The 27,381-nt window shown below is 38.0% G+C and overlaps 1 protein-coding gene and 1 long non-coding RNA gene across 3 annotated transcripts; both read left to right on the forward strand.

Annotated features, from left to right (window-relative positions):
• Positions 1-5,635: 5,635 nt before the first annotated feature.
• LOC114068707 lies at positions 5,636-9,243 on the forward strand. Its single transcript, XR_003573651.1, has 3 exons — positions 5,636-6,405; positions 8,596-8,745; positions 9,032-9,243. It is a non-coding gene; the product is annotated as an uncharacterized LOC114068707 (long non-coding RNA).
• Positions 9,244-10,126: 883 nt separating this feature from the next.
• On the forward strand, positions 10,127-26,428 carry IL18R1 (interleukin 18 receptor 1). Of its 2 annotated transcripts, none has more exons than XM_027905051.1 (9): positions 10,127-10,410; positions 16,180-16,357; positions 17,432-17,585; positions 18,088-18,150; positions 20,931-21,087; positions 21,268-21,401; positions 22,779-22,940; positions 24,208-24,366; positions 26,019-26,428. In XM_027905051.1, the coding sequence occupies exons 1-9, from the start codon at positions 10,142-10,144 to the stop codon at positions 26,375-26,377; spliced, it is 1,635 nt and encodes a 544-aa protein (XP_027760852.1). In that variant the 5' UTR covers positions 10,127-10,141; the 3' UTR covers positions 26,378-26,428. The 2 variants fall into 2 exon arrangements, with proteins under 2 accessions (XP_027760852.1, XP_027760853.1); XM_027905052.1 differs by having other exon boundaries at positions 10,149-10,410; positions 26,022-26,428.
• Positions 26,429-27,381: the final 953 nt, after the last annotated feature.

The raw sequence follows: 27,381 nt of genomic DNA on the forward strand, positions 1-27,381 counted from the left end.
TTTCTTCCCACAGGAAGAATACTAAGGCATACGTAAAAGCAGGAAAGTCTGTTGTTATATATTATGAAGATTTTTCACATAAGCTTCTGAGCAAGACAGAACATTCATTTCCGAGATTATTATAGGATCAGTTCTTAATACAGTCTGAGTCCTGGGCATCTGATGAACAAGAAAAGATGATAAGTGAGTATCTTGGAAACAAAAGTCTAGGATGAATTTTGAAGTTGGAAAAGGATCAGGAGAAGGTACAATGAGAAAGTGCATGGGGTCAGAAATGAACCAAATTACTCTGAAACATACTGCTGTCTCGTTGACTTCTGTTAGCCAGACATGTAGTTATAGTGGTGAAAAACAAACTCACTAAATGGCTCTTGTACTGACACTACTTTTGTATCAAGTATCATGGTCAACCAGGACAAAAAGAGGAAAGTAATCAAGCAAAACCTGACAACTCTTATTGTGGTATGCCAGCAGTGGACAGCACGGCCTTGACAGAAAGAAAAGGGGCAGATACAGGCAGTGGCAAATAACATTTACAAAACCAGGGGGTAAGTATGTGACCATAATAATGAGTAAAAAATGCTGCAGTTGTCACAGATTTTTTGGTATTCCTTGATGATTAGTAAAGAAATCTGAGCTATGCATTAAAATGGACGTCTTTGCACAGATGTTATCACATTTGTAGTGTTAGAGAGAAAGCACAAAAAGAACTGTGGAATATTTTTACAGCATCATTACAATTTCAGCAGTTCTGAGGCCCACATCTGGTCCTGTGTTCAGTTCTTGGCTCCTCAGTAGAAGAGGGAAATGGACATACTGGAGAGAGTACTACAAAGGACCATGAAGTTGGTAAAGGGATTGTAGCATTTCCCCTATGAAGAAAGGTGGAGAGAGCTGGGACTCTTCAGCCTGGTGAATAGAAATCTCTCAACTGAAGGGAGGGTATGAAGAAGAGGGAGTCAGGCTCTTCTCAGTGATGCCCAGTGACAGGACCAGGGTCAATGGGCACAACCATGAAAACAGGAGGTTCCCTCTGAACACCAGAAAACAGGTGTTTTTATGGTGAGGGTGGTGAGGGTGACCCAGCACTGGCAAAGTTGCCCAGGAAGTTGTAGAGTCTCCAGCCTTGGAAACACTCAAAAACTGCCTGGACACAGGGCAATCTTGAGCAAGGGGATAACCTTGCTAGATAACCAGATAACATCCAGAGGTGCCTTCCACCCTCATTCTATGATTTTGTGATATGTAACTTACAAAGAATCAAAATTTAAAACCCCATGGTTTTAATTAAAATTGGCTATTTTACATGAAGCAGTCTGCCCTTGTGGAATAACAGAATGACAGTCTGCCCTGTGCAAAAAAAAATCTCTGCTTTCAACATAGAAATAAATAAACATAGAAATAACAACATAGGAATAAACATTTAAAGCATAAAGATGATGCAGTTCGGATATTTTAAGCTTAAAATAAAGAGAACCAAGGCAATTTTGTTAGAGAACTATACTGTCCACATAGAAATTTAATGTCCTTTAATTTCTGACCTGTACTTCTCTGGCTTTGGCACCTCAAGGGACTCCTGAGTGCAGATGTGCTCTAACTTCTTAATAGAACGGAGTCATCCTGCCATCTCGTGGGTGAACAGGCACTCAGAGATTCTGATCAGCTATAAATTAGTATATCAGCTTTAGAATTAAACACAGGGAATTTTTTCAGGGTGTGCATATTGCTGTAATCTCCTGAAACCCACATGGTATAACTTGTAAACAGCAGCTCAGAATTTGGCATTAAGAATACAGCGTTGACTCTCTTATAATAACATATTTTAAAGGAACAAAAATGTCTCTTTGCCATATAACCACAGTCATACACAGTTGTATGCCCTCAGTTGTAAAGCCTTGTCAGTGGATACTTCACATACAAAAAAGTATACACTGCATTGCTGGCAATAAAGAAATAAAGAAGGGACAGGAATAAGCAGTGATTCATCTCACACTGATGTTAGTGGCGAAGCCTCTGGTGACTTCTAAAGTAAGAAAATCAGCTCCTGCTACTACGAAATAGGATAACTTCAGACAGCATGCAGAATGTTCTGCCCTCACCACCTATGCATTTAATATACACAAGGCCTTTGTGTGAACATATTTAATGGTCTTGGGGTTTCCTATAGCATTGAGATTTGATGTTCTTACACAGTTCACATGGTTGTGAAGCCCAAAAGACTGACCACTCAAAGGAATTTTTAGAAGTTTTTGAAAGTTTTTGTAGCAAGGTATTATTTGTGGTATATGCAATATTAATTTCTTACAGCATTGGATAAATTATGTTTGGAAGATGATATATAAAATTGATAGTATATTCTGTTGAATTACAACTTTATATTCCTGACTCTTTCAAGGTTTGAAAAACTACAGCTATTGTTTTAGAAACACATCATGCTTATCCAGCTGTGCTGTGGAAAGTAGGAGAACACAGGATGTTGCATACCTTGTTTTGAGCAAGGGCCTTGGTACAATCTCTGTTAATGACAAACAGATAATTCTGCAAATGTGAGTGGGACCAAAGTCCATGGGGGACCAACATACAAACCTCAGATCACAGCACATTACCAGAGGTATCCCTCAGGGACTGATATCAGCACCAATACTATTGAGCATCGTTATTGATGACCTTGACAATGGGACAGACTGCACAAGCAGTGGATTTTCAGACAGAAGATCAAACTGGGGAGGGATAGGTGACCCACTGGAACAGAGGGCTGCTGTTTTGGACAGCAACAGGCTGAAGAAATGGTCTGATGGGAAACCCACAAGATTTAATCCAAGGCATGTACAAAGTACTGCATCTGAGATGGAATAAAGCCAGTACAAGTGAGGCATTGACAGTGGAGTCCAGGGAAAGACCACCAAGAACGCAGGTCATTCAGGGAGAAGATAAGAGGCCCTATTTCTATCTACAAGAATCTAATGAAGACAGAGAGAATTTACAGAGCTGGACTCTTCTTAAAGGATACCAGAGATGGGAAAAAAAGTAACCAGCATTAGTAAGAATATGGGAAATTTATATTACATATTAGGAAAAAAAAAGTCACCATATGCACGGTCAAATGCTGGAACATGTGCCCAGAAAGGCTGTGAAATCTCTGTCCTTCTAAGTATTTGGATCTCAGTTGTAAGTGCTCTGACGACAGGCTGGATCCAAGGACCTCCAGAGGCTCCTTCCAACCTGAATTATTCTGTGATGCTCTGATGCAGAACAAAGTTTGAAAACTTTCAACTTGTGTACTTTAAAATTTCTGAGAAACATATGAGGCTTTAACAGACACATTGTCAGTCTGTAACCTGCTTTTTGACATCAAGGACCAATAATGCTGAAAAAAAACTATCAAATATAGCTTAAGAATTAATAAAACTGGTATATAGAGATAAAAGAAGTAGATTAAAATGGATTATTGCCAGCTAAAAGCAAACAGGTTTAGACTGTGTTTGCAAGAGTTGGACACATTGCAATATATGGTGGAAAGTTTCACAGTTTAGGTTTTTCAGCTAGTACCTCGGCATAGTGTATGTTGGATGGAAAGAAAGATGTGAAAAACTGTGAGAAGTACCTCGTCTTCCCTGGCTAGTTGGTCAGGTGGTCAGAGCTTCATACAAAAATCTGTTTTCCAATATTAATGCAAACTTTCACTTTTGTTGTGGCATTTTCAAATTGAAAATTTGAGCTGTAGCTATTTTTAGTAATTTCTCTGTTATGTGCCTATGATTTCATTAAAACTGTATCAGTCTCAGGAGTAAAAAGTGTAAAGTTTATTCTCCTTTCATATACATTCATATACCACAAAGCTATGACTAACTATGACAATAGTTGAAAAGACCACTTGAACACAGCACTTTCTGGTGCAGATGAAAGTTTAGAAACTTGAGAGTATTTCAGAAGGATATGATACCAAAAGAATGTGAGAACAACTCATGGAAAATACTTCTACAAAAAAGTGAGTTAAAAAAAAAGTTTCCGAACTGTCACTAACAAGACTCGGTTTGTGAAAGTAAAAAGCTGATGACATTTTACTTCATCATTTTATTTGTTGGGTGCTATATAGCTTTGAGACTGTCATGTAAAATCATTATAATTTTTATGACATGCTTTTAAGTTTTAAAATCAAGTACTAAGTCCTAAACCCAAAAATACCACAAAGTATCTTGTACAAATTTTTAAAGCAGCTATAGTGAGTTAGATTCTTAGCTGACTTTCCTGGAGCTGTGCTGATTTACATTATCCAAAGGTCTGATTGTTGTTATATACATATTATTTCAATCTGTGACGAGGACAAGAAATGAGGTGAGAGAGTCAAATTCCCCAGGGTTTCTTTGGTTCACCTCGGCAATGAAAATATGCAAGAAACCCAGCTGTGTGTCCTTTTTAGTGTAACCTGCTTCTTTTACCTCTGAAGTGACATCTGTTGCAATTGGAAACTTCCACATTCACAGTTGTCCTGGGTAATTCCTAAGGGAATGATTTTTTCCTGCCGTTATCAAAGTAACTTTGTTTAGAAGTATAGTGAATCATTGCACAGTACTTAGCAAAAAAACTATTTGTGTAATTAACAGTGGCAAGCATTCATTTACTCAGGCACATCAGAAACTCAGAAGCTCCTGATGGAGCTATTGTTCCAATATATCAACATTTAGCTAAAAAGCCAGCTCAACTACTGGCATGAAGGCTTATTTAGAAATGAATATATACACTCCTTTTGCAATAATGGAGCTATAAAATGTTTCATGTCTTGAAAGTTCACATTACTCTCCCCCTGAAGGAGATGGTAACATAGAAAAAAATAGCACTAACATGAGGACATTTCTTATAAAAACATCGTAGGATCATGTCTTTTGTCGGGTCTTTTTTCCTCTAGACACTATTTTGTAATTTTTTTTCTTTTTTTGGGGGGTGTGGTGTTTGTTTTTTTGGTTTTGTGTTTTTATGTGTGTGTGTGTTTTGTAGTCCTTGCAGAATATCAGCCTTTCGGTTTTAGCTCTTTCCACGTCCTCATTCTCAAATCAGCCAGAGAGCTGGAGAGGAAGTTGTAGCAGAGATAAAGGTGGTATACTTAGCCTAATATACTCGTTCCTAACCTTCCATCCTGTCTCCACCACATTTCTTGGAAAAGAGTCCTACAACGGGCGTTCAGCACAAAAACGGAGGAAGAGGCGTTTCTGGTAAAGACAACGGCAGGCATCACCTCCTCACGCCTCTTCTTCCCCTGGGAGGTTGTGAGAGCGAAGGCGTCCTCCCTCCCCCCCCACCGTCCCCTGGAAAGGTTGATCATCCCTGCCTTTGCTCGCGGGGCGCACCGCAGGGTCTCGCCCAGGCCGGGTGGCAGCCCAGCGCCCTCGGTAAGACTGGCACTGCTTCGCTCTGCTGCCCGACCCCGACCCCGACCCCGACCCCGGCCCCGGCCCCTGGCACCGCTGCCTGCCAGCGACACCGGGAAGCGGCCCCGCCGCGCCCTCCCGGACCCCCCCGCACCCCGCGCAGGAACGGGCAGCCCCCGCCGGCACCTCCTCCGGCAGGAAGGGCCCGGGCGGCGGGGCGGCCTCGGAGGGGCAGGGGGGAACAGCGGAGGGCAGGCGGGCTGGGCCAGCCGAGGGTTGGGGGCGGGCGGCTCCTTCTCCCCTCTTTGGGAGAAGCCGAGTGCCTGCTCCCAAGGGCATCTCTGCGGGCGTGAGGGGTTCGGCGCTCGCTGTCTGGGGACTTCTCCGGGGCCCTCGCCTGTCCCCCACCCTGCCTGTCCCCGACCCTGCCGCCTTTCCCTTGTCCGGGGCACTGCCCGCGCACCCCCAAGCCACTCGTCTCGGACACCTCTCTTGGGGGCCATGATACACTTTTTCTTTATTACAGAGCTGTCATAAATAATTTAGCCCTGAAAGCGGCTTATTTCAGCACACGGCTCGTCACTGGCACTGCCAGGTCGCCCGCTCTGGGCTGTCTGCAACCCTTTCCTCCTCACCTGGGTGGCTTTGGAGGAGGATGGGCTCCGTCCGTAGGGGCTTATGCGGGTGGGAGCAAAAGATCGTGCTTAAAAGATTTGTATATCAGCCCTCAAAGACCTTGTTTAGAAAAAATAATAATATTAGGGACTCGCTGTTTGCATTCCATTAATGTAAAAATGAGTTTCTTACATCTACCTTTTCTGTTTTCCTCCCTGCAGTCAGGTGTTCACAAAGTGAGAAAGTCTACTTTTCGTTTTCAGGAGGTTTTTCAGATTGAGCTGTCTGTATATTGACTTGCTGAGTGGGACTACTCTGTTTCATTGATGAATGAGGTTCAGAAGAGTTATAAGTACAAGCTGCAGCTCTCTGGAGTTTGAAAGACTACTTCTGCATCCGCTTTCCACCTGGTAAGACTTGCATAGTAAGTAAACAACTTCACTTACATTCTTTGAAATTAAGGTGGATTTTCATTTTTACCAACAAATTGCAGTCCTGGCAGAATGGTGCCTGGACCAAGTATGGTTAAGACAACTGTTTGCTAAATACTTTTATTTTCTTCATGAATGTCTTCAAATTATGGCACTATCTGGTGATATTTTAAAAAATACTTAGATACCACAAGAAGCCATTCTGACAGAGGGCATATAAGTGCTTTTCTCCCTTGACCCCAAAATGATTGTTCAAACAGTCTGATGTTCAGAGGAATCTGTTGGTTTTTTAGACAAATGAAGTCACAACCCCTTGGGATCAAACTGAGTTTTCCAAAAGTGTTGACCAAAATGAGTTACTTGACCAAAACTGAGGATCAACCACTTCAATGTATCATCTCCCTTTCATTCCAAAATCTGGTGGTTCTGTAAAAATGAGGAATAATTGTAATGGTGCTTAAAGACACAGAATAGTTAATGAGATATCATTAATGTACTTTACAGAACTTAAACCTTCAGTTTGTTTAAGCTTAAGGTTTGTTTTTGTTGGTTTCACAAAAACACATGTTTTTCACAAAAACATTTTCACAAATGTTTTTAAGAACCATTTTTATTATTAAAACTCCATCAGTGTTTTTAAACATGTATAACATTTGAAAAGAAAGCTTAAAGCTATTGAGCCTTATAGATAATTGGTGATTTAAAAAATTTGCATTGAAACTGTAATTCCCTACTATTGCCTTAGCATTTTGCCCATTGAGTATTTCTTTACCCCTTTATTAGACATAGAATCTTTGTTTTACTTTAAAATAACTCTCCTTTTTTTCCTGAAAATTAAAAATCTTATTCTGTTCCTCAAAGATTCTCTTTATTAGCTGACTTTCACATTTTTTTTTCTTCTCTTTTTTCCCCCCTTGGAGCTTTATATTGAAGAGTACTGCAAACTGTATGGCTCAAATGTAAATACTTTTAGCCTACAATAGAACAATTTCAGACAAATTGAACATGTTCAACAGCAATGGGAGAGTAATATTAAGGTCCTGTGTTTTGCTTTTAAGAGTAGTCATGAATATCAAACCTGGTTATTACTAAGTAGATTGCATTATACTGTGTGCATTCAGCAAAACTCCCACTGTGAGCTGATGTGATATACCAAAAAAGAATTGGATTTAGAATTAAAAATCTGGTGATAAATGATGTAGTGGATCATAGTTTTATAGTCTCTAACAGTTGTATTTCTTCTGGATGTTATAGGATGGAAAAGGGAGGTAAATTCAAGAGATTAAAATAAAGAGACAGGCCCTTCTTTCCTTGTGAAGTGTAGGATCTTGATAATCCGTATGTAGTAGGGAACTGAAACCAGGCCTGGCAAGTTTACAGTATGACCCATTAAAATTGTTTGTTGTAGTACTAAGAATCCAAGTTCTTCTAGCTTTCTAAATCTGGATCTGCCTACCAGTCTGTCTGAAAAAAGAGATGTGAAACACTTCCTTCATCTTGTTGCAGTGCTTTATGGGATGGTGGCACACTTTTAAAAAACTGAGGAGAAAGACTCAGAGGGAAAGCATCTACACAATTCAGTGTCATTCTGGAATACTGCTGGAAATGCAGTAGCCTCCTGCCTTCAGACTCTTTAGGTCACAGGAAGTTTCTGACTGTAAATCTCAAGGCCGTGTCTTACCACAGTAAGTGTGTGCTTTCTCAAATTGCTACAGGTTTCCTTATTAAATCCAAAGAAATGGATTGCTAATGAGATTTCTTTTGGCAGATCTCTGAAATACATCTCGACTCTGTCTGTGTGTCTCGTTTTTTCAGGCATGTTTGGGTCAGACTAAGCAAGGGTATCTCTCTTGGCTTCAGGGGTTGAACTGAGCTGATCATGCATCTAATTTTTCTGTTTTATAAGCAAAACTGAGGCACAGTTTTAGGACTAGCTCTGTCTTTGGTTGTCAGTTAACCTGATGTTCTGAGGAACCTCAGAGAAGATGCTCCACTCTGGTCTTATTTAGTAGTGTTTTCCATTTGCCTTTGAAATCACAGTTGACTACACATGAAGCAATTGAATATGAGTTGTTTCATGTCCTGCCCCTCAGTGGAAATGTTAGTGCTGTCAGCTGGCGCTTATTGCTTCCATAGACAAAATTGTAAGAAAAAATTTTATGTCTCTCATTGTTTTCCAACAGGCTCAAAATTAGCCATCACCATACCCCATCTAAAACATTGTGCTGGTCTCATTGAAGGCAAGTGAAGTTTCTCCTAGCTCTTTCTACAAGGTCCAGTCTTGCGAAATTTATGTTCTTTGGAGAGGAAAAAAAGCACTGTCTTATCCTGTGGTAGGTATCTACTGGCTTGGAATTTGAGTGCTTCTCTAAGATTGTAAAATGCATCTATTGAACAAGAAAATGGAGGAAGGAAACCCTGCAATGCTTTCTGAATTTAAACTTGCTAAGAAAAATCTAGATAAATTACCTGATGTATGAAAATAGCTGTTATGATAAAAAATTGTAACTTCCCATTTGGAAAGCCCTCTTCAGCACCAAGCAATAGTTACGCTGCTCACATGCTCAAAGAAATCTGTTTCACTGCACTTGTGATGAACTGTGAATCTGTTTTTCTTAGGCTTTCTGAGAAGCAAGAACAATTCAGTTTCATTTTTCTGGAGAAGAAGTGAGAAGTAACTCAAGAAAATGACTCTGGTGATTTTTTTTTTAATGTTCATCATGGAGTCTTCCACTAGTAAGTAAAAGTCTTTAATTCAGTAATAGAACTTTTAAAATATGTGCCATCTTCTTGACAGTCGCTTGGAGTAGAGCAAGTTTTGTATTTTGCAGTTAAGAACAAAATCTTTAAGATTTGGCAATTTCAGCCCAGCTCCAGACTTAGGAACTTATGAAATAATTAGAGCAAGGATGCTACCTGGAGACGCTTGATGATGTTGTGTGTGACCATACCTGTATGAAGAGCCACAGCAACCAACAGAATGAGTCTGTTTCTTTTTGTGCCGTTCAGAAGTGCAATCACAATACTTGCTAAACAACAATAATCTCTGAGAATCTCAGGAGAAATAGAGACGAAAGGCTTATTTTATTTTTCTGCTGTTAACTCTAGACCATTGTTCCTTTGCTATATTTTTTTATGACTTCTATGTGAAAAAGTAAATTTGGAAAATTTGTTTGGAAAGGCAGGCTTCAAAAGTAAATTTTACATACATAATCTAATTTGAAGGAAACTTTCCCAAAGATACCTGAAGTTTTTTCAGAAATGTACATTATGTGGATAGTGTACATAGTTTTAATTAAGAAGATAAGAAAGTTCAAATGTTAATTCATAGGATCTGTGTTTTTATCTCAGCCATATTTGTCAAGTCAAACCATATGTGAAGAATTTCCCTTTCCCCTTCCATTGGTGGCAGCTGCTTTACTGTAGAGTGAGGACAGATTCTGCCCTTTATGCCAGTTTGATTCTGACACTGTGGAACTTACATGAAAGAATTATAGGGATAGGGACACGTCCTATTTTTATTTCAGCCCCCTTTTCTTTCTGGTTTTACTTGTGTAAGGTAGAATAAAGGCTTAGAAAACTGAGTTTTTCAGTAAGTATTGCTGGAATAAACAAATGCTGCCAAACTACTTTGCTGAAATCAAGTCACTTTAAAAAAGACCAGCAGCACAGCAAATCACTTTAAAGTCAGGCTAACATAATTTTCTGAAAGATGTACTTGGCTTCCTAATGTATCTTTTTCCCCCTTTCTCTGAAGAGAGGCTGTGTCCCCTTCGTGCCTCCATTGATGTGCTAGAAGGGGAATTTTTTTTCCTTTGTTATCCTGAGTCAAGGCAAGAGCATTTTCAGGAGGAAGCATACACAATAAACTGGTACAGAGAAAATGCTGGAAAGCAGCAACTGGTAAAGGAAACACACAGAATTGTTTCACGAATGAATTTTCTGGAGTTTTGGCCAGCTGAACTCAGTGACTCTGGGAATTACTCTGTCACTCACAGGTAGGTACACAACCCAATAGGTGAACATCTTGCCTTTGCACATGTCTGTTATGAAGATAATTTCATTGTCTTCCTTTGTACAGCTACTGGCATCCCTACAAAGGAGGTGCAGGGAACTGCATTAACTGTTGTGTCATTTCCTACTTCATTGCACAATAACCATCAAGGTGAACCTATAATACTTACAAAGAACTAGAAGCAATTGCAGCCTTTTAAATGTTCTGTAAGCCTTTTGATAAGGCAGGTAGCATTTCTGCTGGCTTGTGATTAATTACCTAAACAAAATGAGTGATAGGCAACCCTTCTGCCCACTGCCAAGTGAAAGGAAACATTTGCTTGTCTTCTTCCCCAGACTTGTTCTTGTTTGCAGTGTTGGGTGGATCTCCCACTATGAGGCCTGCCAAGTCATCTATCTGTATAGTAAAGCAATAAACAAAGAGTGGCATAGCTGAACTCTAGCTTCTGTGCAAACCTTTACACACTTGGAGCCATTCAAAGAACAAGTGAAATAACTGGATTTGATTTCTTGCCACTCTATAACATCATGAGTCAAAAAGAGAAAAAGGAGTCCTCCATTATTTCGTGGTAATCTTCACTGGAACATCTTGAAGGACTAGGGAACTAAACCAAAGGTTTGCTGCGTGGAAGTCTTATGACTGACTTACAATAAAACCATAATTCAGCATTTACAACTGAAGCAATGATTAATTTGAAGCAGATTACTTTGCATGTAATGATTTGTGCTGTCCTCTAAGAAATATATTTAAGATTCTTGCCTGGTTCGTGAAGGGTATGGGACTGCGGATACTGAAAAATGCTATTCACATTTTTCCAATAGCATTGCAGACTCAAGTTTGATAATCTACTGTTCTAAGCTAGACTTCAATTGTTAATGTCCAAGTTAACTTGGAAGCTGAAAACTTTATGTTTTATTTTTCCAGGTATCATAATTATTATTATCTTAGTGATTTTGTTTTTAAAAGTACAAAGTCATGGTATGTGAAATGTTAAATATTGTTAATTGTAGGGTAAAGCTTGATAAAAATGTTATTCATATATGCCAAACTCAATCTTACAAGAATTATCTTTAGGGGTGATGAGTATGGTAGTTTGTCTACTTTATCTTGCAATTTTGTGTATTGTTGTTGTATTATTCAGTACAGTCATTTGCCTGAAGCAGCACAGCTGAAGCCTGATGCTCAGTTTTGGTGTGTAGGCGTTAATATTCGATGGTACCTGACACAGACACTTGTCTGTTGACATGGAACTGTATTTGACATATCAAGTCCGAATTGAGGTTTAAATTGTGGCTTTATTTATGACCTTTATCAGTTGTCTATATGGTCACTTCAGAAAAAAGCTATCAAATCTAAAAATTTGCTCTAATGGCAACACCTTACCAGTGGCACAAAATGCACACTCTTTCTTGGCATGGGGAAAAATAGGTGGAGAGCATACCTGAATTGCCAGGGTATTGACAATAACTTATGACAATTCTGTCATAAGGAGTTTAAAAAGAGAGGAAAAAGACAGGAAAGAAGAGAGAAAAACTATGATAACCCCAGCTTTAATTCACAATCATTGTGGGTTTGTCATTACTTTAAGGACTTGGAGTAATGATTGTAAATCCACAGTAAATTACAAGAACTGTGAAAAACTAATATGAAAAAGTATAAACCTCAGAACTGTGGGAAATAGCCTTACATATAGAAGAAGAAGATGACAGGAAGAGAACTGAAGTAAAACTATTAGGATGAAGTTTGTTAAAACAAGTATTTATTGTAAAACACAAAAATGTCAGAATCCTTTATGAAATGTCTTGATTTACTCATTTGCTTAAGTGAGAAACTCAGAAGAAAGGTTTTGATTGCATCAAATCATTAATATGGAATTATGAGTTTTGGTTTTCTGCTTTTTTGTCTTGTCTTCTAGAACTATATTATGCCACTACATTTTAAAACTCAGTTTTCAAAGAAAGCATTTTTATTTTGAAGAAAGGAGTTTCTTACGCTGATATGGAATTCTTTTTTTTCTCAATTTCTGTCTGTTAGGCCCAGACAAATACTCATTTTTCTGTTAGGACCAGAATGAAGGCACATGCTAGAATCTTGCAGTCCTCATGTGGGAACTCTTCATAGGTCTTACTACTGGAACAGTAGGCATAAGGGGATTTTTTCCATAGGATTTTAATGGAGTCTTGGGCTTAGTTTATTTGATGGTTCTCACGAATGGCAAGCATATTAAATGACTTAAATTTAAGCAAATACAAAAGATTATTAGAGAAACTGTTTTCTGCAGAGATGGAGAACTTCTAGTGGTCTCTATTTATAGGGAAAAATTGGGGGCTATTGTGAACTACTGAAGTGATTTAAGCTTTAATAAGAATGACAGAGTGGAGTTAAAGTTCTGATTTTGAAAACAGGTATTCCAATTTTTATTTATCTTTTTTATATTTTCAACAGTTTAATTTAGAGATAGATATTTATAAGCTCTATGGGAGTACTGTTTAGGCAGTTTGAGTGAACAGTGTGACAATTACATATACTGCAGATTTTCAAGAAAGGAAGACATTGACAGATTTTGAAAACTAATTAAATGTAGGGATTTTTTTCCCCTGATATGTTACAACTGACAATATGCAAGAAGCAAGAGATGAAAGTGATGAAGCAATATTTTCACGGTGTATTAACCACTTATTTTTGACTTAAGGAAGATTCAGAAGTTTTACAGATAAACCTGAAGTGTGTGTTGATGTGTTCACATGTGTTTGTTAGTATACTAGACGTAGGATATAAATTCAGGAATTAATGAACATCACCTGTAAGTTTGAATGTGTCCATGTTCAGCAACATTTCTTGAAAATAAAAATTGCATAGGTACTTGTAGTGAGAGTGGTAAGCAGAAAAACTGTGTCATAGATCTTTGGCAGGATTTCTAATTTGTGTGGGGTTTTGTAGCCTGTATCCTGTGGTTATCGAAGAGAAAAACAGAATACAAAAAAGCAGGTCATCAGGTTGCACTGTTTTGGTGACCTTGAAACTGAGAAAGCTTACAGGTTCCCAAAAAAACCCTGAAAGTACAGAGATCCATAATAAACACGAAACGTTTTAAAATTCTAATATTGCTTACTTTTTTAGTATATTTAGAATGGTTAAAAGCAGTGGAAATACACAATATTGCAATTTGGAAGGTACAGTGACAGTTTCTGCAGTAGATTGAAATATTGAGATAACACTGGCTTGTTGCAGTGAAATAGCAAAAGAATTACTTAGAATTGTCTATGTATGCAGTAAACTTGGTTCGTATTCTCTAAGGAGTTTTGTTTCCCTGTATCATCTCCTGAGTAAAGATGATAGATTTTGTTGTTCCTTCTTGGTGGGTTTGGTGAGGGGAATTGAAAAACCAGAAACTGTTTTGTTCCTCACCAAAGGTCTCAACAATTAAAAACCAGGAGAAAATATAACAATTCTGACAACTAGCAGTTTAAACAATACGAATAAATGCATCTTTTTTTTTTTTTTTTGATTGAGAACCATATATATGGCAGAAAACTAGAAATTTTGTAAGACAAATTCATCTTTGTTTGCATAGGTATGGTTTTGACACCTTCTAAGGAGCTGCTCCTTGCCAGATTTTGGCTCATTAGGTAGAATATCTTGATCCAGCTCGAGTGAAATCCTCATATTTGTTGAAATGATTTCACCAAATAGGATCACAGAAGAAAGCCTCTGTGAAGTGACAGTGCTGAGGAGAACATGTGGCCTTATTGACCCTTTTCTTCCATCTACTGAATCTAGACAGTAAAATTATATGTATTTTGTGGCTAGATCTGTAATTACCTCTCCAGCAGTATTCAGATTAGTAATGTGATACCTGAAGAAACACACAGACTAAGTGGAATTAATTGGAATTAATGTTTATGTCTACACCTAAATTTATCTTAGATACCTTTACTGTCATGGAGAGAGAGGCCTTTCTGGTGTACAGATTATCTTGTCCTAAACAGAATATATAAAATAGATCATATAAACTGCACTGTAAAAAGGTGACTACTGACTGTGGTCCCACTGCTGACTGTGATTAGTAGCTCTCATTTAAATGTGTAAATATGATGTTGAAGAATAGCTGAGAAGGACCCCACCCACCGTGAATACCCACACGAGCACACCTCTGATAGAAAAGTTTTGGTAAGGCTTTTCCTGTTTATGATGGCATAGTTAACTGATTGAGAAACCAAACCACTGTTTTGGTTTAGAGAGTCAATTGCAATTATGAGCAATGAATATCTCAAGTGAGTAAAGAGAACAAGGAGAACCTGTGTAGGCTGAGAAAGAGCTATAAAGGGAAGAGGGTGAGCAGAATACATAAATTAATTTGTTTGACAAACTTAAGAACTGGAAAAGAAACAACCCAAGACTTGGTCTAAATTCATCATATAAATGATGTCCTAATAGTTCTTAAGAATCTTGTACAATCAAAGGGCATGTCAGTCAGGAATGGTGCTTAAGCTGGTATACTTGTCAGGGATGCTTCTCCTTTCCAACTGCTTTATCTTCTTGGCCCTTCTCATTGAAACGATTCTTGACTAGTTGTAGCTCTGGGAGCAATTTATTTTTCTTTTCATGGAGGCAGAAGGATTCAAACATATTTATAAAGATATGACTGACATTGGAGGGAAGTGCTCTATGATTGCTGCATTTGCTTTGTCAGGCCCTGTTTGTTCAGTAAACAAATGAGAGCTTTATACGCTAATTGCGAAATCTCACCCGCTAACTGACAGAATCTCACCCACTAACAGACAGCAACATATGGCTTTCTCTTAAGCTCTAACTTTGCCAAATTTAAGTCAAAAGTCCTCCAGGTTCCTTTCCCTTGGTAGTCGTGTATTTGGACATATCCAGCAGTGAAATAACTCATGGGTATAATATGATTCTTTCCAGGAATATGGATAGAACTTGGTTGTTATCTGAATGGCAACAATCAGCTCCTAGATATTCAAAATAGGTGTTTTTGGAGCATATTCATGTGATCGTTTGTAGATACTGCAGGGGATGTGATGACTGCTGTAGAAGTGGTAGTTCCTGACTCTTCCAGTCAACCTGGGGTGGTGAGCTACTGCAGATCTTTTGTCAGTGCAGGACTCAAAAAGAGATGCATCCTTTCCAAAATGCCTTGTTCTGCAGACATGCTTGAATCCATAAATGATGCTGTAATTCATGAGACTTGTGGAGTTTTGGAATATTTCCAAAATACCAGTGACTATCTGCAGAGTATCAAACAATCAATAATGTTGCTTTGTGAACAATAGTAGAGTTGCCTGTTTCAGTTTTGATATATTTTAGAAGTATATTTTTCAGTTACTGCTTTAAACCTTAGCAACACATAGGAGATTATACCTGCAAAATATGTAGCTGATTCAAGGTCCTGAAATTCTTTTATGCTCTTCTGTAACTACACTTGATGCCATAGATTGTTGCATTTTTGTTCGGGTTGATGTAGCACATGTTGCCATATTCCATAGATATAATTGTATTGTCAAATGTTTTGTGATGGTCAATTTAGTTTATGTAACTTGTTTGTTAAAGGAAGTAATACTTACTTGGGGGTGGAAAAGTAATAATGGTGAATATAAATAATTAGGTCACTGTAGATGTACTTTTTACCTAACAGATGTATTATGGAATTTATTTTGTATTTTGTGTGTAATTCACTAGGCTGCATTCTTTTAAGAAGCTCCTAAAACTGATTTGGCTGATTTTTTTTTCATAGCAATGGAAAACAACATTTCATAATTCAAAAGTGGACCCTGAATGTAATTGAAAGAAATGAAAGCAGCTGTTTCAACAAGAATCATTTAACTACAGAATTAAAAAATGCTGGAACTGGTCATTCACTGAAATGCAGTGATTTGTCTGTCAATGAAAATGACAGCATAACATGGTACAAGGTAATTACTGAAACAGTTTCACTCAAATAATTGGCTGTAGAAACAAAATATCTGATTGCAGGAAAAATTAATTGCAAGCAAATTTTTAGAAGCATCTAGAAACACTGTAAAGCTTTTATTTCTCAGGTGATTAGGGAAAAAAAACAACAGACAAATACACGAAACAAAGTTTTTCTCTCCTCTCAGATTTATTAGAAAAATGTACTTTTTTCAGAAGTTATTAAACTGGTAGTTTATAATGGTAAAAGATCTGACGTGTATGTCTGTTTGCTGATTTAGATTGATGGATAGTGCCACAGGTTGTAATGCTTCCTCAATAAAGGGCCATACCCCAGACTGGTCTCTCTCATAGCTAAACTGAGTATACTAGTGCTTAATATTTTAATGCCTAGTACTGTGTGAGACAGATGAAGCAGCCATCCTTCACCTAAATGTCCTTTAGCACTTGATTGGGCGAAAATTTTCAGTCTTCCTATCACTCCCTAAGCTGAGATAAAACAGGGGTGGTCACACACGCCTTTTGAGCAAGAGCCTGCTAGTAAACATGCATCCAGAAAAACACGTTTCTTGGACAATTTCTATCAGTGATCTAAGGTAATTCAGACGAGAACCAGACATTGCTGCCTTTTCACAGGACATTTCACTTAGCGTGTGCTGTGAATTAAAAAACCCCAATAGACTATAGGTTTTTTTCAGGCATAGAAAGATCAAACTCATGTGAGTCCAATTCCTGTCACCCTCTGAGATAGTTACTTTCCCTATTGTTGAGGTGTTTTGTTTTAACCTGAAACCTCCTCATAAACTAGACAACTTTGGGCCACAAGCAGATGACACCTACAGACTCAAGCCATCATTTTGAAAGAACAAAAAAAAAAAAAAAAGAGTGCTTTTGAGTTCCCAATACAGTATTTTTTTTGTACTCAGATGCTTACTTGAAATTGCAGTGGACCCAGCTTCTAATGGGTTAAATGGTCAAAAGTTTTTGAACTTTGTTTCAAAAGCAGTTTTTAATTTCTTTAAGGTTTTGAATGCATTTGGGCTACACAATAGTGTTTTCTGGTTTTATTCATGCAGGACTGTAAGAATTATGAACATGAAACAGAGAGGGAACTGCATTTTGGAACCTTAACAGCACAGCACTCTGGGATATATACCTGTAAAATTTTAATCAGTCACGAAGGGAAGATATACCACAGCACAAACACAATTAAACTGGTAGTAGAAGAAGGTAAGAAAGCTTTCTAAAATTTGGAAGCATACTTTTGGTTCACTTTATAATGGAGATTTTTTATTGCAGTTCTCATTTGATAAATAGATCCAAGGGGGAACAAATCTGGTAATATAAACTATTTCACAATAATTTGAAAAGTAAAAAAGCAGAAGTTAAGATGACATATTACCTATTTTGGAAGATGTATTTAGTATGTTTTTCCTGCAGTTTTATTTTTTTTCAAAATAGCTGCTGGAAGTCAGTCATACAGACTTACTAAGAGTTTTGCAAAAGAGCCTTTCCAACCATTTTAAATTGTGCACTGCATATATATGTATATGAAAAAAATTCAACAAGTCATCCTGTGTTTTAAAGTACTTAGCAACACCAGAGTCCATATATTGTTCTTTGAATTAAATGGAATGTATGCAATTAGTTTTAGAAATAGACCAAGTATGTAATTTATACTGTGGAACAGTGTATGCGTGCTATTACTTCAATAGCAGTGTTTCTGTTTTAGATGCACCAGAGGCTGTAACTTTGGAGATAATTGGACACCATGAAGAAATTGAAACAGAAATAGGTATGAAATTAGTACAAGAATCTTTGTGGTAGCCACTACACATATATGCTTTTATTCTGATCTCTTTATGGTTGATGGTCTGGTTAAGTGTAATCAACTAAGAATTGTCTGTGCACCCTCCTGTATCTCATCTAACTTCACACCTGGTTATGTTTTGCCCAGTGTATTGTATGATTGATATACCAGGACACTAAATGTACATTCTACAGCGGCAGAAGCTGAGGCTGCTGCAATGATCGGCAAGAGGAAGTGGTGGTGGTGATAAACAATCTCTCCGTGGCTTTCTTTTGTAGATAGCAAACCCTGTGAAGCAGTGTGTAAAAGATACATGGTTCGTTCAGTGAACAGCAATAGTGAGAACTCTCCTTGCTACCTGTGGTGGTTTTAATCTAGGCCTTCCCTGGTTACCAGTTTGTAACCAAGGAAGGGGCAGTGTTCCCAGTATTCCATACGATTTTTACATGAATCAAGGTAAAAAAAGAAGGGAGCAGCGGCCTTCGTTCTTCTTCACTTCCGCCCAAGTTCGGAAACAGTGGGTCCCTGCATTGGTCTCGCTTATCTAAGGGTGAGGCCTGCAGCATCCACTGACCTGCCATGTGGAAGCTTGGGGAGTGCTGGCCGTGTGTGAGTCAATTTTTTTTTTTTTCTAAGGGACGTGGTGAGATTTGTTTTACTAGTAATTTTACTAATTCTCGGGTTTGATTGCGTATATCTGCTCGGTGTCCTTTTTTCTTTTTTTGTTACCTTTTATTCCTTTTCCCCTTTCCCTATCCCTTCGGGGGGTGTTTGGATTCCCTTTTGCTGTGTACATAGCATCTTAACTGTAATATACATAAAATATATATTTTTTTTTATTTAACTAGCTTGATTTTCGAGTTCTTCAATTTATATAGTTTTTTTTCCTTTGCCCTGGGGGAAGTAAGAAGGGGGAAGAGAGGGGCTGCTACTTGGGCATTTGGCAGGGAGCCAAATCCGAACCATCACACTACCTGACACAGTTGAGGATGTTATTCTTCAGGGAAATGAGAAGTGTGAGGGGGTGACAGTCCTGGTAATGTGGACATGAAGATCTGTCCCTTCTTCAAAGAATTTTTTATATTGTCAAGAGATCTTACCTGTTCTTCTGACTGGGAGTAGGTTAGATAACATGATCTGGAGGCTTCACACAATCTTGGACAGGATCCAGGATTCTGTGATTGAGGCTGTAATTAATTTTTAAAACCAGAAATTTACCTGTCTTTTTCCTCTCCTGTGCCTGAGAGCTTCTCCCATTCCATTACCTAATGCTTCCCTTCTAAGTGTTACCTCCTCTGTGGCTCATACCTGTATCTCATTTGCTCATCTAGGACCTCAAATGCTAATTTTCCTTCCTTCTTACAGATGTTGCTTGATAGGTCTTTTTTTCAATTGTAGTACCCCAATGCTATGATGCCTCATGACTTCCAACCTCCCAGTACACCCTTCCTGCCCATTTCTTCCTCATTACTGTGCGTGTCCCAACCCTTAGAAGTTGGCAGAGTTCAGCATCAAATGATTATGAACTACCATCCCTTATCTGCCTTGATAAGGTCATTTGATAAGGTCATTGAACTACCTGCTGAGTCATGAGACAGATGGCATGGGGGGTAGTGGAGGGAATTGTAGATGAGCTAGGTCCATGATCTTTAAAACATTGTCTAGATGGTGTTCTATAATCACCCCAAAAATAGCTGGAAAAGCTAGAGTTGCAAGGTAGATGGTACTGGAAGGTTAGCTCTATGTTTCAGGCTCTGCAAATGTGATTTGGATTTCTAAGGTCTGAATCTAAAATGGCCAGATTTTCATCTGGATCCTGCTTTGAAGATTCTGGAACTGTCCACTCTGATAAATCTGGAGAAGTCAGCTTATATGTGCCCTTGGAGAATTGCTGGGCACGCCTCTCTTACTGGAAAGTGTTTGTGTATATGGCCTGAGCAAGGACTAAAATGCACTGTTTATGGCTTAATAAAGGGCATTCTGGATGTGTTCTCTGGCAATCATGCTGGCATAGCCAAGAAGTGGTGGTGCAAAGTTGCAGCTAACTTCAGGTCAAGCTTCCTATGACAGTGTTTAAAAAATCTCGCACTCCAGAGCTGCAATCTTCTGCCTTTATTTTTCCAAGGGCACAGTTGTCTTTTTCTTAAAAATAACTGAACTTTATGGGGTGGTTTCTGCCACTTTCACTTAGTGCTTTGAATTGGACAAGTAACTGACTGAGTAAATGACGTTCATATATGCAGGAATTTCCAGGTGTGGGATGAGAACTTGTTCTATGAGAGTTCAGCAGGGGCTTTGGCTTTATTGAATAGTCAGATATAGTTAACTTATTACAATCAATGGGTTATAATTCCCCTTACCAGTTATTTACTTTTACCTGGTTGTGGACCACTGGTGATATGTTGTCCTCTCCTGTTCTCTGCCTGCAGAGCACAGTCTAGTTCATAGAATCATAGAATCTCTTGAGTTGGAAGGAACCCATAAGGATCATCAAGGCCATTTCCCTTTAGTTCTTTAAAACCTGAAATACTCTGGTATATTTAAACTCAGCTGGCTGTGATGATTTATCTGACCTAATGCAATGGATGACTGTCACTCTACAACAGGGTTCAACAGAACACTTATAAAACATTGAGCAGGGGATATGAAATCCATAAGAGAGCACAGCTCATGGGATATGTTGGCTGGAAAGTTGACATTTTACTGCACAGTGAACATGAATACTACTTCTGACTAGATCTTCTCATGTTACACTTTTTTTTTAGGTAAAGAAGAGATACTCAATTGCACAGGTTTCTTGGGTTATTATATGCAAGAAGATGCCAGCCTCTACTGGTTAATTAACCAAACGTTTCCAGAACAATGCACAGGTATCCCCGAGAACGAACCTTCAATATGTGAAGAAGAGTTCAAAAAATTACAGTAGGTTTCCTGAAAATGCTTCACTTTGTCTGGGATAATGTCCTGCACTTTGTGCAACTGCAAATTCAGTAAAACTGTAGTCTGATGGGATTTTTTTAGAACCCTTTCCTCTAAATCTGCCTCTCTGGTGATTGTATATTTCTGTACAGATAGTGTTGCTAACACCATTCCTCCTTGCAGGTTGGGAAACAAGTTTTATGTCACAAGGCTACTCCGGATTAAAAAAGTAACAGATGAGGACTTGCATCGTAATTTCACCTGCATGTTGCAAGCTGATGAAAGCACACAGATAAAAATAGTAAAACTGAAGAAAGGTATGACATAATCTATAAATCATAATTCTCATACTTAATTATTAATCATGGCAGCCTTCTCAATCCTGAGGGCAGGCTACTCATTTCAGAACATCTCTCCAAATATGTCTGTCTGCTTATAAAGTCCCTGGTCCATCTAGTACTGGACCTAATAACACCCTGGGTGATTCCTCCTGCTCTGAAATGGGCAGAAGGAGTAGCTAGAGCAGCTGTGTCTGGGCTCCATAGTCTAACTGCTGCTGCTGTGGACACAGCTGGGACAGATCCCTGGGCAGCATGTTGTTAAGATCCCATGAAAAAGCATTCACCTGTCCTCTCCTATTCATCAGATTGGTGGGATCACAGGAATTAAACACCCAAACTTGGTGCAGCCCTCAATCTTCTGTTTGGAATGCTTTGTTTATTGAGCATCCCTTCCTAAAACTAAAATCTGAGGTTTTGGTTGGGGTTTTGTATGTGTTGTTTTTTCTTCATTTTTTTTTTGGTGCTCCCCTTTTTCCTCAGGCCCTCCTGCCCCGGAAAGGTCAATCTTTTATATTGCAGATAATGCCTGAAACATGCTGGTGGTTTCTCTCTTGTCAGGAATTCTTTACTTCTAGCTATGGAAAGCTAACCTTAATGTGAAGTAGTACTTCACATTTATAGTCCAGATAACCTGTAGATTCATCACAAATGGGCATTCTCTTCTTGTTTTCTATCTCTATCAGGCCTTTCCAAGTTTTACTGGGAGGAAATATGTGAAAAAAGACTTGTCAAAAGATGATGCATATAATAAAGCAAAAGAAATACAGACTACAATGAGCATGACTTGACAGTGCCTTCTTCAAAACTTCACAAAGTTAAGTGTTAAAATTCTATGTTTGAAATTAAAAAAGCCCCAAAGATAACATAATAATGATAATTAAGAAAAAGAAAAGCCTGAAAGAGACTAGAGACAAGAAAAAAAAAATTGGCCAAAGAGATTAAAGGGGGCATAAAGGGCTGTTATGCATGGACTGAGAGCGGGATGAAAGGTAGATAATAACAGGAAATAATAAAAAACCTGGAGAAAACTCATCACAAAAGTGGGTGACCACCATTTTGGGATACTGTACATCTGTGAAGATTTGTAGTGTCAGTCTTAATCTGACATACATTTCATTTATGTGTGTGAATGTGTGCAAGACTGTTTCTCCTGTTTTTAGAGTAATTCTGTAGTTTTTCTCCATCTCAGGACAAGTGGCATGCATGTATGCTTGAATTATTGGCAGGAAAGGATTCACATCAACATTTTAATTTTTTGAGGTGATTTTAAGGTGCCATCAGTATTGGACACAGTAATTTTGTCATATAATACTCTTTGATAAAGCTGTAATTTCCTGGGTTTCTGTTTTACAGGGAACACCCAAGATCTGCCTGTGCACATATTTACAACTGGAATGGTCCTTGCTCTACTATTTCCATTTGTTGCTGTAGCTGCAGTGTTTGTTTGTGTGATGTTTAGGGTTGACTTAGTTCTATTTTACAGGAATATATGCAGAAGAGATGACACTGCTGGAGGTATGACCTTGCTAATGCTGGCATTGAAATAAGTGTATTGATTAAAAAATAGTTCCTGGAAGGCTTTATAAAACAATCATCTCTGAGGAAGACAAAAATTAATCTTATATCCAGGAGTTTTGTGAGTAGAAACAGCAAAGAATATATAAAAGAGAACTTGATGGTCAGATGCTGAAGTGTGTTTTTTATACACCTGTGGCAATAACAGCAGATAAACACAGTGAAGAAGCTGCCTCTAGAGCGGGTGGTTAGATGCAGATGAACTCTGTTCTGCCATATTATTCATCACGAAAGTATATAAAGGTGGAGAAGTTTGCAGTTATCTATCTGTGAAGAGGATGAGCACTCTGGAGTTGTCAGCCAGGCAGACTGACAGAAATTTGTTCTCTCCTCACTGACGCCCTTCAGTGAGGGGAAGGTTAAAATGCTTCCTTGACTGCAGGGGCCATTGCAATGTTTATAGGTTTGTCATTACATGCACTTAAGGAGAGCAGGATCTTACCAAGCAGCATCACTGTGGCCATCACAGCAAGCAAGCCTGACAGTTACCCAATTTTGGGAATAATTTTTCTGAAAATTGGGGTAAAAAAACTTGCTATATGTATGGACCTGATTTTCCTAAACTTCCTTGTTGTGCCTCTGTATCAATCTAGATAGTTGTTCTGTGGCAAGGTTCATGATCGCTCAATGTGGTAGACCTGGCCTCTGGATAGGTCTTTGATTTTATGTTTTTAAATTACTCCCCAAAGCATGACCAGACATGGCATGCTCTTATAACTTTTAGTTATAACTTTTAGTTAGAAGAGTAACTGATTTATTTTCTTTTGCCAGTACCCATTCTATAGAATTATTTCATACTCTGACTCAAAAAGCAAAATAAATGTGGAAATCTGCAATATCTCTTAAATTTTATCAGGTTACAGATACATTTTTTGCTTCCCTTCATTTCTTCATCATCACAGATGTGACTTTAACTGGTTAAATTAATCGAATTTTATTTCAAAACACTTTACTGTGGAAAGGAAATGTTATTTTCAAGTATTTGCCAAATGCAATCAGAATCTTTTGTATCAAATTTAAATTGATTCGAGACTTCTTTTGAATATGATGAAGAGTGTTTGAAGACTCTTCAGGATATCAAAAGACAGAGCAGGAGTTCCCTAGATGCTTTGCTACTTAGACAATAATTTTGAAAACGAGAATGATCCATCAGACACTGGATTTCTGATGGTTGTTAACAAGACAACAATTGTCGATTTCTTCTCAGATGGAAAAGAATTTGATGCATTTGTGTCTTACCTGAAAGACTGTGCTTCTTCAACTGAAGAAGAGAGAGAATTTGCCTTGAAGATATTACCCATGATATTAGAAGAAAACTTTGGGTACAAGTTATGTATATTTGAGAGGGATGTATTCCCTGGAGGAGGTAAGTGTATTAAAAAGTCTTGTCATTAAATAGACTCATCATTTTGACCCAATGGTAGAAATCTGTAATTAGAAGGAATTGTGTCAAATGTGTTGTGTATTGAAAGGATACGTTTTTAATTTAATTTAGATTGTGGGCATGCAAAGTTTGCTTGCACACATTTTACATATTTTATGGATATATCTATGAATTCATATACACTTACACAGAGACACAGACACATATATATCTTTAATTACAAGGAACTAAGATGAAAAGATGAAAAGAGCACGGAGGAAGTTGAAAACACAGAAGTTGTCAGATATTTCCCAATAATTGTGCTTTTGCACTGCTTTTGCTGAGGGCCAATGAATGTACTCACATTATTGCACAGAGCAACTGGAATCTCTGGTACTAGTTACTCTTAGGTAACTTGTATGTTTGTTGTATCTTCAATTTGGTAGTTGAAACCATTTTCTGAATGTAATGGGTGCCATAACAAAATAGAAATGAGAACACGGAATTTTGTTTCTCTACGTGGCCTGTGGATAGATCTGACATCTGCCTTTTGCAGATGCTTGGAAAAAAGATACTAGGAGTTTCTATTTAGTCCAAAGATCTAGTAGAGGATTAGGATTTCATTATTAAATCATGGGATAATAAGTTCAGTCAGCCTTCTTCACTAGGCAGGATCTTGTCTCTTTATATCTATTCCTGAAATATTTTTCTAACCTGAGAAGTGCCACAGATCTCCCAAACCTTTTTTTTTCATTAATTTTTACTTGTTATTTCTAAGTGTTAAAAAAAGGTTTACTGAAGTGTGCAGTCTGATTCCTTCAATACTTTTAGCTTTTTTCCTTTTCTCTGGTCTGATCCATTTTTAACATGGAAAATTGAATGTTTCCTTCTGTTTACAGAAACCTTTGATGTTTCAATACCATTGTCAGTCTCCTTTTCCCCCCAGTTTTCTCTTCTTTAGGGTACTTGTGTAGTTTGCTTTGCCTTTCCCTACAAGGCATGTTTTCTAGATCTCTGGTCTTTGTGGACTTTCTTCCATGGTGTTGAAACAAGTACTGGAAACCGTGCATGAGAATTGCATCTGGTTTTTAAAGGGTATCACCATTTGCTTTCATTCATCAATTTTCATGCCAAAAGTCATTAATATAAAACACAGTTGGAACTCATTCTGTCATTACATGCCAGTCTTATCAGCCTTGGATTACTGGCAATAGATTTGGGTGATCGGTGTCGTAAAGAAAGGTGTAACCTGAAGGGTACTGGGTATTTGGAGAGAGGTTGCTTGTTGGTGGCTTTCTGTGAAATCACTCCAGTAATATCTGTGATGAAAGCGCAGAGATCTCTGGATGGGAGAAAGTTAAATTTTGCTGTCACCTTCTGTCCATGTGACAACTGCCAGACAGCTATCTAGAGTAGATGGCGATTATAAATAGGTTTGGTCTGGTCTGGAAAAAAAGTTTTGGCTTTACCTGAGTTCGTTTTCACAGACTCTTAATATGTAATATATATTAATCACTTCATAAGGACAGGATGTTCACATGCTATCACTTTATAAGAGGAACATTTTTGGTACAGATGTGAATGTTAAAGAAAAAGTCAATTCAATGCCTCTTCTTTCAGTTTAATTTAACAACATATTTATCTTTAATTTGCAGCAGCTGTTGACGATATCCATTCATTCATTGATAAAAGCCGAAGATTAATCATTATACTGAGCCAGAACTATGGTTCTGACAGAGCCATATACGAACTTGAGAGTGGCCTGCATAAAGCCCTAGTTGAAAGAAAAATTAAAATCATATTAATTGAATATATGCCTATAAGTGACTACAGTTTCTTGCCAGAATCACTGTCTCTTTTACCATCAAAGAGGGTTGTGAAGTGGAAAAAAGATAAATCTCTTCCAGTGAATTCCAGATTTTGGAAGAACCTTCGGTACCTGATGCCAGCAAAACCTACCAAGATAAATACCAAAAGGCACTATAATCTTGACCTAGGCTCAAAAGCTGCTTAACCATGGATTGAGGACTGTGACTTCAAGGCAGTCATATAACAAGTCTGGTGACAGAAGTTGCAGAAAATGGGAAATTCTGCTAACTGATAAAACTAAATAATATTTTGGAAAATAGTGTTCATAAGAGGCCATCTCTGACATTTGAGAAGAATGTAGAAGAATGTAAAAGCTTTTACAGTGATGAGGATTGTGTTAATCCCAATGCTAAATACTGTCCTAGGGAGTTTTCTCAGCAATCTGCACAGGGAGCAGAAGTTTCCTTCTGCTTAGAACTTACCACATGGCACAAAACACAATGAAAAACATTTTTATTTCACATTTTTCAGTAATGTAGAATGATAATAGTTTTACTTGCATTCTTTTTTAGGCCCTTCAATAAATACATTAGTATTTGCAATATCTTATTTTTACTTAGATGCTCTTTGTTTTGTATTTTAATATTTTCTAAGGATCCTGATTGGAAATAGACCCTAACAGCTCTGTCCTACAGAGTTTGGCATGCAGGCTTTGGGCAATGTCAAGCAGAAAAAACAAATGAAAACAGAGAAAAGGGAGATTAGAAATAATAGGGCAGATTTGGACAGGTTAACAGTATTTGCTACTGAATTGTACATGGTATAGACAAGCCAAGAGGGAATGATTTGGAGAAAAGGTAAAGACTTTGCATCCTATTTCACTGAGAAGAATGTAAACGCTCATTTTGGCAGAGAGAGGAGGGAGATGAGATATAAGTAATTAAAGGTCTAATGTGTTATACTACGCATATGAATATGCATAGTGCACATGGCTTGTTCTACCCTCTATGAGAATCATCTATTAGAAACTGAGCTTGAATTTTCCCTTCACCTCAGCTTGGAGAGATGATGTGACTGCGTTTACTTGCTACACCCCATGAAGCTGTGTCCTGAAGCCTGTGACACCATACAGAATTTATCCTGAGATTTTACACAATAATGGAGGACTGTACATAAGGGAGGTTGAAAGCTAAATGCCATTAACTCCAA

The sequence above is a fragment of the Empidonax traillii genome, unplaced genomic scaffold (assembly GCF_003031625.1).
Source record: "Empidonax traillii isolate 1590-97213 ecotype Southwest subspecies unplaced genomic scaffold, ASM303162v1 scaffold1114:size179974, whole genome shotgun sequence".
Classification (NCBI taxonomy): Eukaryota; Metazoa; Chordata; class Aves; order Passeriformes; family Tyrannidae; genus Empidonax; species Empidonax traillii.

What these genes read in the sequence shown, in the direction of transcription:
- IL18R1 (XM_027905051.1), top strand. Translation starts at nt 10,142, where the DNA reads ATGTATCTTTTTCCCCCTTTCTCTGAAGAGAGGCTGTGTCCCCTTCGT. An exon ending in AATTACTCTGTCACTCACAG is followed by an intron (nt 10,411 to 16,179) that starts GTAGGTACACAA and finishes TTTTTTTCATAG; the next exon opens with CAATGGAAAACAACATTTCA. An exon ending in GGATGTATTCCCTGGAGGAG is followed by an intron (nt 24,367 to 26,018) that starts GTAAGTGTATTA and finishes TTTAATTTGCAG; the next exon opens with CAGCTGTTGACGATATCCAT.